Raw genomic sequence first — 18,637 nt, 5'->3', positions numbered from 1 at the left:
GGAGGTGGTGAATGCATGCAGTCCCTGACCTCAGGAAGCTGAAGCTAGGTCAGTCTCTTGAGCCCAGGAACTGAAAACTAGCTTGGGAAACAGTAAGATTATGTCTCAAAAGAATAGTTTTTTTAAAAGGTGAGTAGTGGTGGTGGTGGTGTGGCACCAAAAAGCTTGGTAAGAGCAGAGCATGGTCAAGAGTCTTGAGGATGAATACAGTAAGCACAGGGAATTAAACAGCAGAAAAGGACAGGTTTTATGAGGTTTCAAAGGAAGACCTAAATTTAGTCACCAAGGCGCTAAACAGTCTTATGTGGTTCCAACCATTTTAACCAAAAAGACAGGCTGCATCCTAAACCATAAATTCCTTTGAAGTCTAGTTGCCTAATCAATCTAGATTTGCTAATAAGCTTTGTGCCCTGACCAAAGAACACAACCAATAAATAACCATTCTCTTGGTGTGTGTGCATGCAACTGGAGACCAGAAATCAAAGGTGGTAGCTGTCTTCCTTGGTCATTTTCCACATTGCTGGAGACAGGGTGTTTCACTAAGCCAGAGGATCATCAATTCAGCTAGACTGGAAGACAAGCCAATGCCAGAAGTCCTTCTGAGTCTGTCTCTCCAGCCCTGGGATCATAGGCATGAACTATGGAGAGTGACTTTTTCACATGATGTCGGGGATCAAACTCAGGTCCTCCCGCTCACATAACACTTTACAGACTGAGTTACCTCGCCAGCCCAGAGCATAACGATCCTTAACGAGTACCTGGTAATGCTCACTAAGTATCAAGCACTTTCCAAGGCACTGGGGGTGTAGCTCTAAGGACAGACAATTCTTACTGGGCCTAAAGCCAACTTCCTACACAGCACAAAGCAATAAATATGTAAGCCGTATTGTTGGAAGGAACAGATTCTTTTTAAATACAGATGGAGATAGTTGTTCAGTGTGAGCATAGACTGACATAATCGGAACTAAGAGGAATAATATGCCAACAGGGCTTTCAGAGACATAGTGTGTGTGTGTGTGTGTGTGTGTGTGTGTGTGTGTGTGTGTGTGTGTGTGTGTTAACCAATCCCTACACATGACAATGTACTAGGTCTCTAAGAGTGGCATAAATTATGGCACTCAACTCCGCTGGAGACTCTGATGGGTTCAGAGAGAAAAGCACTCAGATTCTAAGTTGATGGAAGATGATTTCAACGGTTGAAGATGTGAGAACACGAAGAGGTCCAGGGGTATCAAGATGGTCAAAGACAACTGCTTATTAGAACAAAAAATGTGGCTGGGTGGTGGTGGTGGTGGTGGTGGCGGCGGCGGCGGCGGCGGCGGCGGCGGCGGCGGCGGCGGCGCACGCCTTTAATCCCAGTACTCGGGAGGCAGAGGCAGGCAGATCTCCGTGAGTTCGAGGCCCGCCTGGTTTGCAGAGCGAGTTCCAGGATAGGCTCCAAAGCTACACAGAGAAAGCCTGTCTCAAAAAAACCAACTTCCCCGATTAAAAAAAAAAAAAAAAAAAAAAAAAAAAAAAACAACAAAAAAAAAAAAAAAACGATGCGGGGCTGGAGAAAAACAAAACTCTCACTGCTCTTGCAGAGGACATGAGTGTGGTTCCCAGCACCCACATGGCACTTCATAACTGTCTGCAACTTTAGTTCCAAGATCTGAAACCTTCTGCTGACCTCTCTGGGCACCAGTCACATATGCAGTGCAAACACATACACATTAAATAAGAAACAACATTGAAATAAGAAGAATAACAAAAGCATTAAATATGGTAGAAAATGGGGATTCGGGAAGAACAAACAGGATGATTTAAAAGTGTCACAAATGGGGCAATATAGCAGAGAAATTAATGCCACACCATGCTATAGGAAATGCATTTGGTCAAAATGAAGAATCAGTCAAAATTTTTGACTAGGAAAGTAACATCAGAAAGTATTAAGACAATTATTTTGACCCCAAACCATAATAATGTAATGATTAAAAGTACAGGCTATGGAGACAACAACAGTTAGAATCCAGCATCCCAAGCTGGGTGGTGGTGGCACATGCCTTTAATCCCAGCACTCGAGAAGCAGAGCCAGGTGGATCTCTGTGACTTCGAGGCTAGCCTGGTCTACAGAGTGAGATCCAGGGCAGGCACCAATGCTACACAGAGAAACCCTGTTTCGGAAAAAAAAAAAAAACAACAACAAAAAACAAGACAAACAAACAAACAAAACCCCAAATAAATAAATAAATAAATAAATAAATAAATAAATAAATAAATAAAAGAATCCAGCTTTCCCCTGCAACCACTCGCCCAAATAAAAAGGAACAAAGGACCTTTATTACTTGTTATGGATGAATCTAGAAAGTCGGGAGAAAGACTCTGCTGTGCAATTTCATTCATAAGTAATATAAATGCAGGAAATGCCAAGCCACAGTAATGGAAAGACCAGCACACAAGTGAGTAAGGAATGAGGAGAGTGTGCAGAAGCAAAGAGAGCTCTCTGGGGCGACAGAAATGTTCTTTATGGTGTCTATTATACAGATGCACAAACTTGTAAACGTTTGTTGAACTGCACACCTAAAATTCATGAACTTTAGATATTATACTACAAATAAGCTGATAAACAGTAGGAAAAATCACATGAGGTGATGTGAAAGAACATGGCCCCCATAAGGAGTGGCACTATTAAGAGGTGTGTCCTTGTTGGAGTAGGTGTGTCCTTGTTGGAGTAGGTGTGTCCTTGTTGGAGTAGGTGTGTCCTTGTTGGAGGAAGTGTGTGACTGTGGGGGTGAGCTTTGAGGTCTCCTATGCTCAACCTATGGCCAATGTCACAGTTCACTTCTTGTTGTCTTCAGATCAAGGTGTAGAACTCTCAGCTCCTTCTCCAGCACCATGTCTGCCTGCATGCTGCCATGTCCCACCATGGTGATAATAGTTAAATCTCTGAAACTGTAAGCCAACACCAATGAAATATTTTCCTTATAAGAGTTGCTGTGGTCATGGTGTCTTTTCACAGCAATAGAAATCCTAACTAAGACACATGCAAATGTGTGAAATTAGGAAGCAGTTGAAATAAAAGCACTGAACTTAAGAATTCCACTTACACCTGAAGAGAATGAGAGTGAGGTTCATAACTCATGATCCATATTAATAAACACTGATGTGTTTGTGTGACAGATGGCATTCATGATCTGCAAAGAATTCTTTTTCCTTTATTCAAATTTTATTCAGCTAATTTTTTTTGTATAGTATGCAACATTTCAGGCTTGATGGATACAGTAATGAACAAGACCAGGAGGTGTTGCCATCAATCTGGGTTAGGACTTTAATAAGATGGTGGTAGTGGAAGTTCACACATTCCCCTTCACACATTCATCAAGTCACATGTTCCATGTCTATCTATTGTCTTAAGGAATCTATTTTATCTGGTAGGCAGAAAACTGCGCATGGGTGTCATGGGCAGCACACTGCAGCACTTCTACATTTAGCTAATTAACAAATGCATTACTTCACTTTTTCTAATCCCTTTTGTGATTAGAATAAACATAGGAAATTTAGAGCGGCAGCGCATCTCAAGAAAGACAGCAATGCAGGTATTTCATTGAAGAGACAGGAAATGGAGATGCCCCAGAGTGATACACACTCAGACTTCTTTTTGCTCCTCTAGCAAAGGTACAATTATAAATAATGCCTCATTAGCAAGAGGCATTATTCATTATACATTATATTCATTACATTATTCACTATATTCATTACAATACATAATATGTTGCCGGGCGGTGGTGGCGAACGTCTTTAATCCCAGCACTCGGGAGGCAGAGCCAGGCGGATCTCTGTGAGTTCGAGGCCAGCCTGGGCTACCAAGTGAGTTCCGGGAAAAGGCGCAAAGCTACACAGAGAAACCCTGTCTCGAAAAACCAAAAAAAAAAAAAAAAAAAAAAAAAAAACATAATATGTTAAGTGTATGACCATGAGTGACATTTAAATACTGAAAAGGGAATGTAAGAAACAGTGATGACAAGATATTGGAAGGCTGGGGGGAGGGGCTAAGAAGTAGCCTAGAAGACTGATATTTAGTAGGAAAAGATTTTAAAAAAAATAATTCTGCTTATTATTTAAATGCCTTGACATAAATGACTTTAGAAACTGTTGGGCTGTAGACGTAGCTCAGTGATAAGAGTGCTTGTCTAATGTGAGGCACTGAGCTGTATCCTCCAGTATCTTGTAAAGGCTGATGCATACTAAATCAACTCTTTGATTTCACTGCTGAGGAGATTTCACTAGGTTCCAGTTCACTGCTGAGATTTCACTAGATTTCAGTTCACCTTGAAGAAAAAGCTCCTCCTGATGATGTCCTGCACTGACTGACATGAAGAAACAGCGCCATTCTTAACTAAATTACTGTTCTTCATAACAAATGTAAATGGGGCAGAAGGAAACCGGTGTGCAACTCTCCCTTATATTACAAATTTTTACCTACAATAAATACATTTGAGAGACGGTTCATTTTTTAAAGGAAGGAAACTATCTTAGATTCACGCCTCTCTAAGTTTCTTGATAGATGACACACTTGGATCTCGGGGAGCACACACTGTGGGAAGACAGAAGGGAGGATAGAAGGGAAGGGGCATCTTCTAATGAACTAGGGATTTCCACATGAAAGCAGACTCCAAAGCATTACAATGGCATAGCCTGGCTTTTGACTTGCTTCCATGGTCCTTCAAGTTTTTGTTTTGTTTTGTTTGGTTTGTTTTAGGTCATCACAAACAAAAGTGGAGAAGAGCATAAAAGCTATGGGCAGCAACTGTATGAATGCCTTATTTATTTCAGCTGACCCCCACCACAATTGACTGAAGTCCTGTAGACTCGATATCTGTGGGTTTCCAAACTCAGGCTTACTGTGATGATGAAATAAATGATAGGTAGAAGGGAGAGCGATGTTTACTTCTGGCAGAGATAGAAATTTCATGTTGAGTAAGATAAATTTTTGCTCTTAACTCTAAACTATTTAGGACAGGAACTTAATTTCCTAACTCCTGGGCACATTTTTCTCCATTTGGTACTGTGGAGTGGTTATAAAAGCAGAAAAGCAATATAGCTACTATTTGTTAACTTCTAAATTTGTTTGACCCCCATTAGAGTTTCCTCTCTAATACCTTCACTTACTTAGGCTGCCTATCTATCTTCTTTCTTGTTTCTACTGCTCTCATTCTTTGCCACAAATAACTGAAACTATAACAGGAAAATATCTGTAAGAAGTGCTATGTCATTGATGAAAAATACATTAAGAAGATAAAATTAATATTTAACACATCTACAGTGTCAAAACTTAATATTATGTCTGGTATAATCAATTGTGAAAAATGAAGTAAACAGAACTTGCACTTCCATAGCAAAATGATAATTTAGTTGGGAGCAAATGGTTTAACCCTAATACAGTAGGCTTAATGTATGGGGTGTTCATTTCCATAAATAATGAAGGCTGAAATACTTCGTGGGTATTCTTGTGCTTGTATTTAACGTGATGCCAGTTCTTGTTATGAGTTTATTTTTCATAGTTCTATTTCCAAACTGAAACTTCTAAATTTAATCAGGAAGTGCCTCCTTATAGTTATCTATAAAATTATTAAATAAGGTTGTTGAAGAGTTAACTGGGTGCATATGGGAACTATGAAAAGCAATTACTCAATCTCTCAGAAACATCACTTGCCCTTTGTAAATCAAGGTTGCCATGGCAAATGTTTTTCCTTTAATACTGGATTAGCTGAAGGTGGGAGTAGCACAGACTGTACAACAGAAATGTACCCTCTATTTTTATATATGTTGCTCTTCAACAGTGCTCTGGGGGTTGCTGGATGGGGCGACTATTGTTTGTGAAGGTCTAGCTGTTCCTGTCATGTACGTATCTGATTTGTCTCCTTATATACAATCAAATACAATGCGTCGTCTATGAAGAGTTATCCTTGTCTTGAAAGAGCACACTACGTACTTTTTTTTTTTTTTTTTTTAACAAAGAATGTGACATCCATGCAGAACAGCTCCAGAGGTATTCCTTATATAAGGTCAGTGAAATATTCATTCAGACTACATGAAGCTGAAAATAAGTGAAACAAAAAGGATCTTTCTGGTGGCTTGTAAGTGCAAAAAGGATCACTTTCCTTGCTAATGTGGAAATGGATGCATGGTTGCCTTCCACAAATATCTTCAGACTGAGTATAATAGAAAAATGACCCCCTACAAATCTGCCTCTCTTTGCTTCTAAACATGTACCCAATTCCCTAAATTCTTTAATTAATCAGACTCTCCTAATGGCACTGTTGCAAAGCAGAGGAATAGGAATTAAAAATTTATCAATTAGAGGCATTGTATGGAAAACCCCCTGTAGAGATTTCTAAACATTAGAGGTTTATATGAGAGACACACACAACCGAGCTGTATTGTTTTCATTGGGGATGATGTGTATTTCATTTTCTTAAACAATTTTACAATTGATAACAAATGATCTTTTTAATGGTAGAACAGATTAAAAAAAAAAAAAAAACACTTCTGTCATCCTCCTCCATTGTTCCTTCTCCAAGGAAACAAAGGCTTAGAGCCTCAGGTACCTCTTCCCAACATTCACATTGCACAGGTAAAAATATATTAAACAAACAGACATGAGAAACATCTCATCAAACAGACATGTGTATATCAAGACTTCGTGTTAAATTGGTTTAAGATGGAAACACACTATGCACATATTTTTATGTGCGTGCATACACATGTGTACAGTGTATGCATACATGCTTGTGTTAGGTGCTCTGCTCTGTCACACCCAATCTTTTAAGACAGGCTCTCTTATTGAACCTAAAACTAGGACCGCAGCTCCCAAACCCTAGCAATCCTCCTGCCTCTGTACCCCACAGGATTGGGATTACAGGTGAGTACCAGCCATACCTGCTTTTTTACATTTTGCTAGGAGTGGATGTAAGTCCTCACACTTGTGCAGCAAGCATTCTTACCCACTGAGCCACATTCCTAGCTTTTTGCACGGGTGTTGATGATCTGAACCCAGGTCCTCATGTTGGGTTTGTGTCAGGCATTTTACTGAGGAAGCCATCACTCTAGCACTCACATATAACTCCATGACTATATTTCAATCAGGTTCACTTTGAATATTTATTTTACATATTTGAAATGACACTTTGGTACTTAAGGTATATAGCTGTTTTGTTACTGGATAAACTGAACTTTTAATTATTTGCAGATTTTTTAAAAGATGAAATGAGGAAGGGCATATGTCTGGTTATTCATCTGCTCATAGCCTTATTTCTAGAGCTATCGCTATAAATATAATAATTTTTTGTTTTCAATGATCTTTTCTTACCTCGGTTTCCAACTTTGACTGTCTCCATACATATTTTCCTAAGGCAGTGTGGGAGAGATGTAGATTTTTGACTGTGATCCTCCCGAGGAGGCACTGTAAGACCCTCATTGTTAATTTCAACAATACTGAGGTGCTCAGTATACAGGACTTTCTATTACCTACATGACAGTGTGTCTTAACTTATCCATCATCGTGTTCTTCAGAGCAGAATTAATAACAACATTTACTGAGCTTTACACATATTAATGGATTTATCCACAATTCCATCAGAAACTATCATTCTCATTATAGAAATGAAACAACTGAAGAATCTCATCCAAGATGCCACAAATAGCCCTGTACTATCACAACTCAGATGGAATATCCTTGGCCCAACTCAAGCCAGGCTCAAGCCTTCTTCTTAGGTAGGCTTCAACCTCACTTATAAGGACTTGAACAAACAGTGACAGTCTTTCACAGCTCAACCCTAAGACGAAATGAGAACCTAAGTTCTAATAGATTTGCTAACAGATTTGCTGTCTATCCTAGGCACATCTGAGGAAATCAGTCCTCTGGCTCCCAGACCCTGTAACTGGCCAGAATGACAACTTGGGTCATTGTCGGCAAGTAGACACATCTGGCCTAATCACACTCATCCTGACTAGTCCTTGCAATTTCTCATGTCTCTGGCTTTACTGAGTCCCCAGTTGTTACTATGTCCCTTCGCTCCCTAATTCTCCCTTTACAGTGCTCAATCACTTCAGCATAAATTGCCGTTGTGTTCAGTTCACACTGGATTTTATATCTTACTTCAGCAGTTGTTACTATTCAAAATGTGTCCTACCACTTACAACAGGCATGAGGGTTAAGAGACAAGAATGGAAAATGTATCTGGAAAAATGATGGGCTGTGGCGGTTGCTTTCAAGGACTGGTGTGAGTGGTGCTGGCAACATTTGAAGTGTTTAGAAGGGTGATGTGACCTAACTTCTGTGCTAATAGGACCCCCGTGGCTGCTGTGTGGAGCACAATCTGGCAATGCATAGGTACAGGTTGTGCTGTATCAAAACAATGCAGAAAGAACACACGGTTCTCTGACCAAAATGAGAAAGACAGCCGTGGTGACAAAACGCCTAGATGCTGCTGTATTCGCGATGACATCAACAGGATGTGCTGGCATATTGCTTATGAGCCATGAGAGAGAGACATGTTGATAAAGTTGCTCATGTATTTTACCTAGAAAAATTATATGACAGCAACTGCTACTGACGGAGATGGTAAAGTCTGAAAGCAATGTTCCAAATAAAAGAACTCAGGTTTATAATCATTTAGACATAAATACTGAATAGGTAACTAAGAAACTAAGATTAAGTCACTGGTAACCTTGTATTGACACTTTTTATTCCTCTTGTCCTGGATGTCAGACACAGTTCATGCGATGCCAAAGGTCAAATCCATTTATTAGCCTAAGTGACGTATGGAGTTGTTTCGATCAGGAATAGAGAGACTGCAGCCAATGGGCTGGCTGCCTGTGTTAGGAGCTACAACTCCATACTGGAACGCAGCCAAGCCATTCATTTACATATTATCTATAGCTGCTTTCTAACTACAGCAGCCAAGAGACTATATGTCACACAATTGGAAAGCATTGACTATTTGACATATTCAGAAACAGTTTGCTAGACTGTGGTTTACATGTAGATAGGAAAATGATGAAAAATTTGGGTTAAAATAAGGTGAACTTGCCTGTATTGTGTCTTTTAACAATTAGGAAATGAGGAGTGATTTAAGGCAGTCAGCTCAGCAGCATTTCTTTCTTCTTGCGTGAGAGTGTTTAAGAAAAGATTATTCTGGGATTTAGGATGGGGTCAGTCATCTGTATTTTGTTTAACAAAAATAATGATACATATTTTTATAAGTATGTATAATTAAAAGTACATGTTTATATAAAATACACATAGCAACATTCTATTGTTATATATTATTTACTGTATATGATTGGCAGTCATGGCTCTTGGTATATAGCTATTTGGTCTTGGTCAATGATGATAGCTAAATTTCTCCTCAAATTAATCATTAACAGAATTACAGGACAGAATTATGAAATAAGCATGAGTTTCAGATTCATATTAAAATAAATTTAAAGCTGTTTTCTATTTACCAGCCATTTGGCTATAGACAGGTTATTTTAATCTCTCTTGGACTCAATTTCTTGTGGAAAAAAAATGAAAATAATAAGACCTTGAGTAGATTTTTTATGCTAATTAATGAGACAATGATTGTAAAGTATCTAATAATAGTAGTCCATAACAAACACTCAAAAAATATTTTCTCTCCTTGAAAATGCTTAACAGGAACAGACACAGTAAAAAAGAAACAAAGTTTACTGAGAACACAGATGGTCACAAGGTAATCCTCTTCCTTAGATGCTTCCCTGACTTCTCTAAGGTGTGAGATGAAATAAAGACCACAAAAACTAATTTTAAAAACTTTGCCTTCTTTTAAAAAAATCTATATTAATTTATTGTGCGTGCCAGCTCACATGTGCCACATGGGTATGTGGAGGTCAGAGGAAAGTTTGTGGGAACTGGTTATCTCCTTCTACTGTAGAGGTCTTGAGGACTGAATTCAGGTCATCAAGCTTGGCAGCAAGTACCTTTGCCTTGGGAGTCATATCACTTGGCACAGTGTTTTTCTTCTGCTTATTTTTTGATAAAAAACATGGGGAGAATGTTCGGTGTGTCCTCATATGTGCAGTCCCAGATGTAAATATGAAATATCAGAGAAAACACTGTGGACCAAGTCTTCCCTGACTGGGCATTAAACAGGCTTTCATCAAAACATAGACCAAACATCACAATTTAAGCTTAAATAGTTAAAAACAAACTATATACCACTTTAATTTGTAGTTTACAAGAACTGTTTAACATTTTTGTATTTTAATTGATACAATTAGGTTTCACTAGTGAAGCAAAACCTCAATGCACAAATAAACATAATTTGTGGACTTGGCACACACCACCAATCTTAAACTTTCAAAACTAAAATGAGAAAAGAATCTCTTAACAATTAAAGGACAGGAGGAGAAATAAATAAAGCTAGAGAATGCTGGCTGTCCTTCCGAATCACTCAGGGTCCATCCCTGTCAACTTTGCCATTAGCATAAGTAATACCGAGGAAAAATGTTTATGGAATAGTAAATAAATTCTGTATAACTAGGATTACTAGACATGAATGGGTTTTTGTTGTTTGGTTATTTCATAAGGTCAGTGTTCAAAGTCCTCAAGAAGTATCACCAAGGAAGCCTAGGATGACTCAAGCTAATACATTCACAATAATATATTACATCACTACTGATATCTCTTCTTCGGGAAACTTGTCTTGCAAGGACTCCAACAGATGTGTAAAGGCCCAGGAACAGGTGGTCTCAGCTTCCCTTCCTTCTCTGATCACAGAGCCATTGTCCCTGGATCCCCTTCAGTGACTGAGCAGCCTGAATGATTTTCCTCTTCACTTTCTTTACCCAGCTTTCCCCGGTCCAGGTTCTGGCTTTCTGACTTTTTTCACTTGGCTGCCTTTCCTCACCTTCAAAACACTTATGCTGTCTCACCTTCTCCATGGAGACATGATGGAAAGTCCATTTCTCATTTTAAAACCCATCCTCTGGTCCTCGAACACATACACTGCAGGAAACAGCACTAGTGTTAAGTGTACACATTCTGTTCACTTACCAAGTGTAGGCAACTGAACTTAAATGAATGAGCTACTGTATTCTCACTCCTCAGAACACCCTAGGTAAACTTCTATTCTTTAGGCAGGTGAAGGGACAGAAGGAAGTAGCCGTAGAGCCAAGAAGCATGGGTGAATTGGCACTTCAAGAGCTGAGGCAAGACCACTGCCAACCTGGCTCGAGAGGCTACATTCTAAATCCAGGATTTGACTTAATTTAGAAAAAACAAACTATATATAACATTATTTGCAATTATGTCTCATTTAGTATCCATGGGGCAGTTAACTCACAAAATTTATACACTTTAGTATGATCATAAATGAACAGGCAGTTTATCAAACTGTTTTCTTTGTAGACATGAGAGTTGGTCACAGCAATAGTTCAGAGTTCCAGATCACTAAGGGGTCCAGCAAAGAAAAAGCACCAGATGAGCAGTCTTAATGCATTGCTAATTTCTGGCTCTGCTGTGTTTGAAATAGTGTCGCTGGACACCAGGTCCTTACTGGACCTCTACAAGTGGTAGTTTTAAAGTTGCTACTCTTCCCCATCAGCTTCACAAATCTAAAAACAAATAAATAAATCCCCAAATATTCATGACTTGGAAATGAATAAAAGAATAGGAAGTACATAAAATTTTCCATGTCAGAGTGAGTTTAACTGAGTGTATAATCAAAGCCAGAGACCTTTCATTATGCTATTATTCTCATAACAAGATAAGATGGCATGCTATATGACTATATAGAAAAGTCTGCTTTTAAAAAAAATCTACAGATTGAATCTCATTGCATTGATATTTCTAACAACAGTTCTTGGTGATACATACAGAGACCTTCAGAATTGGATAGCATTATAATAGTGGTAGTTGTAGCTTTAATTTTCACCTCCTTTTTTAAAGCTGTTTTACATAAAAGATCTAGAACTTCTGGGATTTCCTTTATCTAGTTTTTCAATATGAAAAGGAAAGATTGGTTACTTAGTCCTTTGTTTAATTAAGCTGTTAGGTAAAAAAAATCTGTTGAATTCCTTTAGCTTTTGACTGTTTTGTTGATAGTGAGTTTCAGAAATACGTACTGAGAAGTCTTTTCCCCAATTATCTGTTTACTTAATATTTTTAAATTTTACATTTTTTTAACTTTTTGAGAATATAACACATCATTTCCTCCTTTCCTTTTCCTCCCTCCAAACCCTCTCATCCATGTATCCCTCCTTGCTCTCTTCCAAATTCACACTCCCTTTCCCTTTTTTTCTTTAATTGTTGTTGTTGTTGTTGGTGGTGGTGGTGGTGGTAGTGTGTATGTATGTTTGTCTTCCTAACTATATAAATACAATCTGCTTGGACATATAATGTTACTTTATGATTTCAGGACTGACCATTTGGTACAAGACAATCCACGGGTGCTCTTCCCTGGAAAAGACATTTCTCATGCTCTCAGCATTCCTCAGTTCTTTGTCTAGGTTTGTTGTTGTTGGTTTGGTTTGTCTTTTGGTTTTGCTATCTGTCACTGAAGACTGAACACAGTCCCAGGTGGACACAAAGCACATGCTCCACTGATCACCTAATCCCTCAGAATCTACTTGAAGAATTTTGTGTTGATAATATGAAGACCATTACAGCCTAGAACACACAAAAATACTGTTTTCTACTTTAGGTTCAGGGGGGGGGGGTTAGCAGGTCAAAGGTGCTTGCCTCACAAACCTCACAATGAGTTTTATTGACAGAACCACAGTGGAAGGAAAGCATCAGTTCCTGAAAGCTGTCCTCTGACTCAGACACACATGCATTCCTCCCCTCCCCTCCCCTCCCCTCCCCTCCCCTCCCCTCCCCTCCCTCCCCTCCCCTCCCCTCCCCTCCCCTCCCCTCCCCTCCCCTCTCCTCCCCTCCCCTCCCCTCCCCACCCCTCCCTTCTTTGATACACATACTAACAATTATAAATAAAATTAAAAAACTGATATTTGTAGTGGTTCGCTATTCCAGCTTTGTCCTGGAAGTACTACCCCCACTGAGGCTTCTGGTAACTGTCATGCCTACGAGGCAGGGGTGAGACAGGAGCCCTTAAGACTGGAGATCTGGATGTGCCAGCCCTCTTGGTTCCTTGATCCTGGATGCTGGATGCAGACCGAGTAGAGTTCTCTAGAGAACACTGCTGGACTGCACTTCACCTCTTCTGGACCCTGTAACCTATATCTTTACTTGTAAGTTACCCCACAAAATAAACTTCCTTTTTAACTACATGGAATTGCCTTAATACTTCCACCAATAGATATTATAATAGAGTCCCAGTTTCTTTTCCTAAACAAATCAGTTCAGGTTTAATTGAGTAACTTTTAATAACATTCTAAGCTCCTGTAGTATCAGGAACAACCATAATGCAGAGACGTGACATAACAGGGTGTGTTTGGGTGAGATACTAATCTAGGATTGTATTCCATCTGTGAAGTTAGTTAGTTGTACTGTGTGAATTATCCCTAAGGTCTCTCCCACCTCTATTCTACATCTGCTTGCCTTCTTACCCCAGCCTACAGCCTCATTTTTCAAGCAAAAGCCTTCCACCAGCTTTAATCCATACCCATTCTCAACATTTCCAAAACATAGCAATAGTTCCTAAGATCTAGATTGAATGACCTATTTCTTGGACAGCCCTTGGCTATTGACACTGAGCTCTGGCTTCTCCATTATTTCCTGTGTGAATTCTGTTTTTCTGGTTGAGCCACAACTGATAGGAAATCTTCTCAGCATACTTCCCAGCTTTACATTTTCCTTCCCTCTTCGCTGTTCCTTGATTTAAGAAGTATTTTCTTCTTCCTATTCCAGATAACCTATATTTTGCCCATTTATTCTTGTTCTTGACTATTTTACTTCCTTGGATTTTGTTTGTTTGGGTCAGCTCTCATGTCCCCTTTACATTTTGTTTCTTCATTCTGATACTTTTCATTCTTCCCCCTTTACCTCATTTCTTCTTACCTGTGTTAACTCTAGTTTTAGCTGCATTTTAAGACAAGGGTGATTGCTTTTTTTTCCCCCCACTAAAAGTACTTAGAGTATCATAGCTCTGAGTCCACCTCACCAAGAATGCCAAGTTGAGGAAGAAAGAGATTTTCTATCTGTCTGTCATGGGCAGCCTATCATTTTTCATGAATGTTTATAAAGACGTATCATCTGTAGGTGAGTCAGTATGCAGAACACATTTAATCAAGCATGTTGAGGGAACATGATGGGACATTCTAACCAGATCTAAGCTGTTTCAGAGCAACTGAATCACTCACCCAGTTAGACAGTTGTAGCTGCAAGTTAAGACAAACCTCAACCCAGCTTGGATGAAATAGTAATGGCTAACATAAGCAAAAGTGACCAAAGTGATGAAGTCACCAAGAACTTCCATTGTTTCAGTCTCTCTATATTATCCTAGGCACCTTCTCATAAAGCTAGTGTACACCAGGACTCCATGCTTGTCACTCACATAAAAGAGGAAAGTGCATTCCTAGCAAAAGTCCTGAAAGTTGATTGGGCTGTTCTAGGATGTGTATATTTTTCCAAATCAATCCCTGTGGAAGGGAAGCAAGATCTAGTCATCTGCTAACCCCAACCCATTCATGCCCCATCTGGAGATGGCTCCTGGGAACCACATGTCCTTAGAGAAAGAGCAAGGAGGAAAGCAGCTCTGCTGCAAAGGAAACCAACCAATGGCCATTGCACAAGGCAAAATCCTGTGCCTAGGGTGCAAAATAAACAGCAACAATTTAAATACCACATGCTCTCTTTCCACGCCATTGTTCTGATAATCATAATAAATATTTGTCTTTTGAAAAAAGAGCTCTTCCACATTTGTTTTTTAAATCAACTCTTCTAGTTGGTCTTTCTGGGAGTACTGGTCGCAGTAGAATGCCTACTACTATTGTGAAACCGTAACAAAGATAAGGGGGTATTTCCAAATAGAGCTAATTTATTATTTGATTAAAACTAGTATACATGATGTTCTTGTGGGGAACAAGCTAAAAGACCAATTACTGAAGCTGGGCATGGTAACACATTCCTCTGATTCATGCAGTGAGGAAACTGTGGCAGGAGGATTGCCTTGAGCTTTAGGCCAGCCCACAGTGTAAAAGGAGACAATCTCAAAAAAAAAAAAAAAAAAAGACCAACCAGTGATTATTTCATATAAAAAATAAGCAGCTAAGTTTAAAGAAGTATAGTAAAAACTCCATTTTAAAACTGAAAAGAAAGTAAGAAACAAACAGCTCATTTCTCGGATCAGGGACTGTGGTTCTGTGTTCTGGTCTTGGTTTCTTATTAAATACTACATAAGGTGATTATGGAACTCGGGGTCAGGTCAGAAATAACAAAATGTACAGAAGAGGTATCTGCCTGGTGACATGGGGATGTGGAGACAGTAGGGGTCATTCCTTACATAGCTGTAAAGTAGTTACCCAGAACCATACTCCAGTCTTCAGATACTGTCAGGTTTTACCCTGAAGTAAAAGGCCCGTGTGTATTTTCTAGAGCTTCTGGTTGTCCGTTTCAAAAGTCATTTTCCTCAATAAATAGAATACTTTTCTTTTCCCAGTGCTAAGAGGGAAAAAGAGGAAACAGTCCATTATCTGCAAGAATGAGTCATCGGCCACTGCGGCTCTTCCACGTCCAGGCCTCTCCCTGTCTGCAGCCCTTCAAAAGCAGAAGGCTCTCTTTTAATGACATACATAAATACGCCTCTCTAGCCAGCTGCAGAGCATAATTAATTCTGGCCTTTCCATGCTTAATGAAACACCTTGCGCACACGGCAGTGTGTGTTAGCTTCTTGTGTGTGCTCCGACATGGGGTGCCTAGCAACCTTGCCCAACTTCACGTGAACCATGACACATCCGTGTGAGCACCGCTGTTATTTCTTCAAAATATATCTCTAGAAAATCCATCCTGCCACCTGTATGAATAGTTTCCCCAACTTTCCAAACTGTGGAATGTTTGCTTTTTCAAATTCTTGGCAGCAAACAGGATTTTCTATCTTAATTGTGGCTGCTTTGGAAGGGTATTTTAACAAACACGGTAATCTGGGAGATGCAGCTGCTCAATGTTATTTCCTTCATTAGAACATTTTCCTTTCTTCAGTGTATATTTAAATGCTGTATGACAGAGGCCATTTCTCCATAAAGAATCTCAAACTGTAAAATTTCAAGTTTCCATTTCAAGTCACAATAAAAATACGAGTAACACTTCAATGAACATAATTTAACTGAATATTTTGTGTTGAAGTCTTACCCCTTTTATAGTACCCTAGCCTCATCTGGGGAGCCTGAAAGCAAAGAAGTTACTGCAGTGATAAATGCAGGTTCCTCGTTTAAGCTTCAGTTTTAGACAGTACACAGAACAGCAGAATAATAAAGTAGAGAGTTCCACGCACCTCTTTAGGTGTGACCCCAGGCATGCGAATATCCAATGCAAAATCTGATGAATCAATGGGAGTTACGGGTCTGGTGGTTCCAAGGCATTCATTGGAAAAGGATCTGGTAGTTTCTTTAAACCTAAAGAAGATCATTTTAACACCCTTGAACATAATTGGAAGGGCAGAAATAAGTCCTAAGACCTTAAGTTTAAGGATTACTAATGTAGATCCAATAAAAACTATAATGCGACAACTCTGCAACAACCCGACACCCAGAATCACGTTATTGTCGATGAGCAACATAGAGCCAATTTGTAAGCAAAGGACAATCAAAGCGACTAAGCAGGGCACACTTAAAGTTCAGCTCAATAAAAGCCTGTAATACATATTTATTTCTACTTAATGAAGACGTTATCATCCTCACACGCACGCTGATTTTCTAGTGGTAAGGCTATGACCTGGAACCCAGTCACATTTTGTCAACTATGAAAGTCCAACATTACTAATCAGAAACGCACAACAAAACCTCTCTAACCACAATCTTGCTAAGTACAGTTATGGGAGGAAGAAATAAAGACTGCGATGTGAATTACAAATGTACAAGTACATAAATATTTCATCTGGTAATTACGAGGTACGTGTATACAGCTCGATATTTCCTAGTGAGCTATTATAGCCAATGGTCTTCTCCCCACCACCGATCTATCTTGATACTTTATTTCTCCAGGTGTTATACACAGGAAGGCATTCGAGTCTAAACAACTATATGGTAGTTTCTGAAATATTTCCCCAAGAGGGAGCGATTAGTTCTGGAAGTCACAACTTCTAATTGGAGTTCCGAAAGCCAGGGGGGGCAGCTTGGCTACAGGACGTTGGGGGGGCTTTATCTGCAAGGGGCACTTGAGGAGAAGTTACTGAGGCTAAAATTCCAAGTCGTTTTGGGTAGAGAAAACCAGCCTTGTAGAGATTTTTTTTTTCCCAAGGACCCTGGTTACTACAAGTGACTACATTTCTAAGGAGCATGCACAGAAACCACCCCAACCACCTTCCTCCGGTGAAAGGAAAACAAACAAACCAAACACGCACCTCTTAAAGACAGAAAGTGGGCTTCTGAAGGCCAGGCAGCTGCCTTGCAGGGTGAGCAGCAGCAGCAGCAGCCGCAGGCTGCGGGCGCGTCCGGCCATGTCCGAGCTGGGGCCGGGGCAGCGTGCAGCAGCCGGGCCGGCGGGAGGGCAGGGCTGGCGGCCACTGCTACTTCATGGCCCCGAGCGACGGGCGACGCGCGGGCAGCCGGGTCCGGGAGGTCTGGTCCCGGTGCGTGGGAAGCGGCACTGGAGTCCGCTCCGCCCGCGGGAGCCGCCCGCCCTCCAGAGCGCCTTGAGCCCCGGTGCGGCTGCCGGACGTGCGAGGTCCTTATCGCTCCCAATGACAGGGGCTGTGAGGGCTATCGCGCAGACCCGCGTCAGTCATCATTCGGAACCTGCAAAAATAGAAGCCGATAATGGATGACTAACACATTACAGCATTTGTCCTCAGCAAATCCCAGCCGAGGTTCTTTAATACATGAGGAGTTTCACAAGCTTGCGCCCAAGCCTGGGGAAAATGCTGGTCTGTTGATCTCTCTCCACCCCTGCGACAAGCCCCCGCGACTTCACAGACCCCCGAGTGAAACCCCTGTTCTGCCTTAGCTTGCTCTTCCTCCCCTACACCCACTCCAGGCTTGTGTTTGTGTTTTCATTTTATTCTTGTTTTGATTTTTACCTCTGCTTTCCCCCTCCTATCCACCCCACTCTATGGGTTTCTTCCTCCATCTCTCATCTCACCAAAAAAAAGCGTGCTTCAGACCTCCGTTCGATGTAAACAAAGTTATTCACTCAATCACTGACTAAGGCACAAGGAATACACCGGAGGGGCGAAGACAAAGCACTTAGAGACCATAATAATCAGGCAGAAAAGACGAGAACAAAGGCATTTCATGTATATGCACCGCAGGGCTACGGATGAGAAGAGAAAGAGCGAGCTACCCCCTGCCTGCACAAACATTCCTCTGTAAGTTCTCAAAATTACTTTAAAACAAAGTAAAACTCTACAGTTAACATGATAGGTGCTTTGCAAACGCCCATTAAAAATCTGGCATCTAATATACAAAGCAATGATTTCTTCCTGATAGCGGCATGTATTCCCAAAGATGCTCTATCCTAAATAAA

General features: G+C 40.3%; 2 protein-coding genes across 2 annotated transcripts in view; both read right to left on the bottom strand.

Annotated features, from left to right (window-relative positions):
- The window catches only part of Pam (peptidylglycine alpha-amidating monooxygenase), a 163,830-nt gene extending 145,860 nt beyond the window's left edge, over nt 1–17,970 (bottom strand). Inside the window, exons 1-2 of the mRNA XM_028879086.2 lie at nt 17,517–17,970; nt 16,449–16,569 (exon numbers count right to left, since the gene is read on the bottom strand). Of these exons, the coding sequence (XP_028734919.1) occupies nt 16,449–16,569; nt 17,517–17,614 (219 nt within the window). The 5' untranslated portion in view covers nt 17,615–17,970. The remainder of the gene's footprint in view (nt 1–16,448; nt 16,570–17,516) is intronic.
- The window catches only part of LOC119088961, a 116,880-nt gene continuing 116,079 nt past the window's right edge, over nt 17,837–18,637 (bottom strand). Inside the window, exon 2 of the mRNA XM_037210478.1 lies at nt 17,837–17,910. Coding sequence (XP_037066373.1) covers nt 17,844–17,910 — 67 coding nt within the window. The 3' untranslated portion in view covers nt 17,837–17,843. The remainder of the gene's footprint in view (nt 17,911–18,637) is intronic.

The sequence above is a fragment of the Peromyscus leucopus genome, chromosome 13, assembly GCF_004664715.2.
Source record: "Peromyscus leucopus breed LL Stock chromosome 13, UCI_PerLeu_2.1, whole genome shotgun sequence".
NCBI classification, from domain to species: domain Eukaryota; kingdom Metazoa; phylum Chordata; class Mammalia; order Rodentia; family Cricetidae; genus Peromyscus; species Peromyscus leucopus.
The sequence above is the reverse complement of the archived record's forward strand: the minus strand, read 5'-3'. Positions and strand labels throughout refer to the sequence as shown.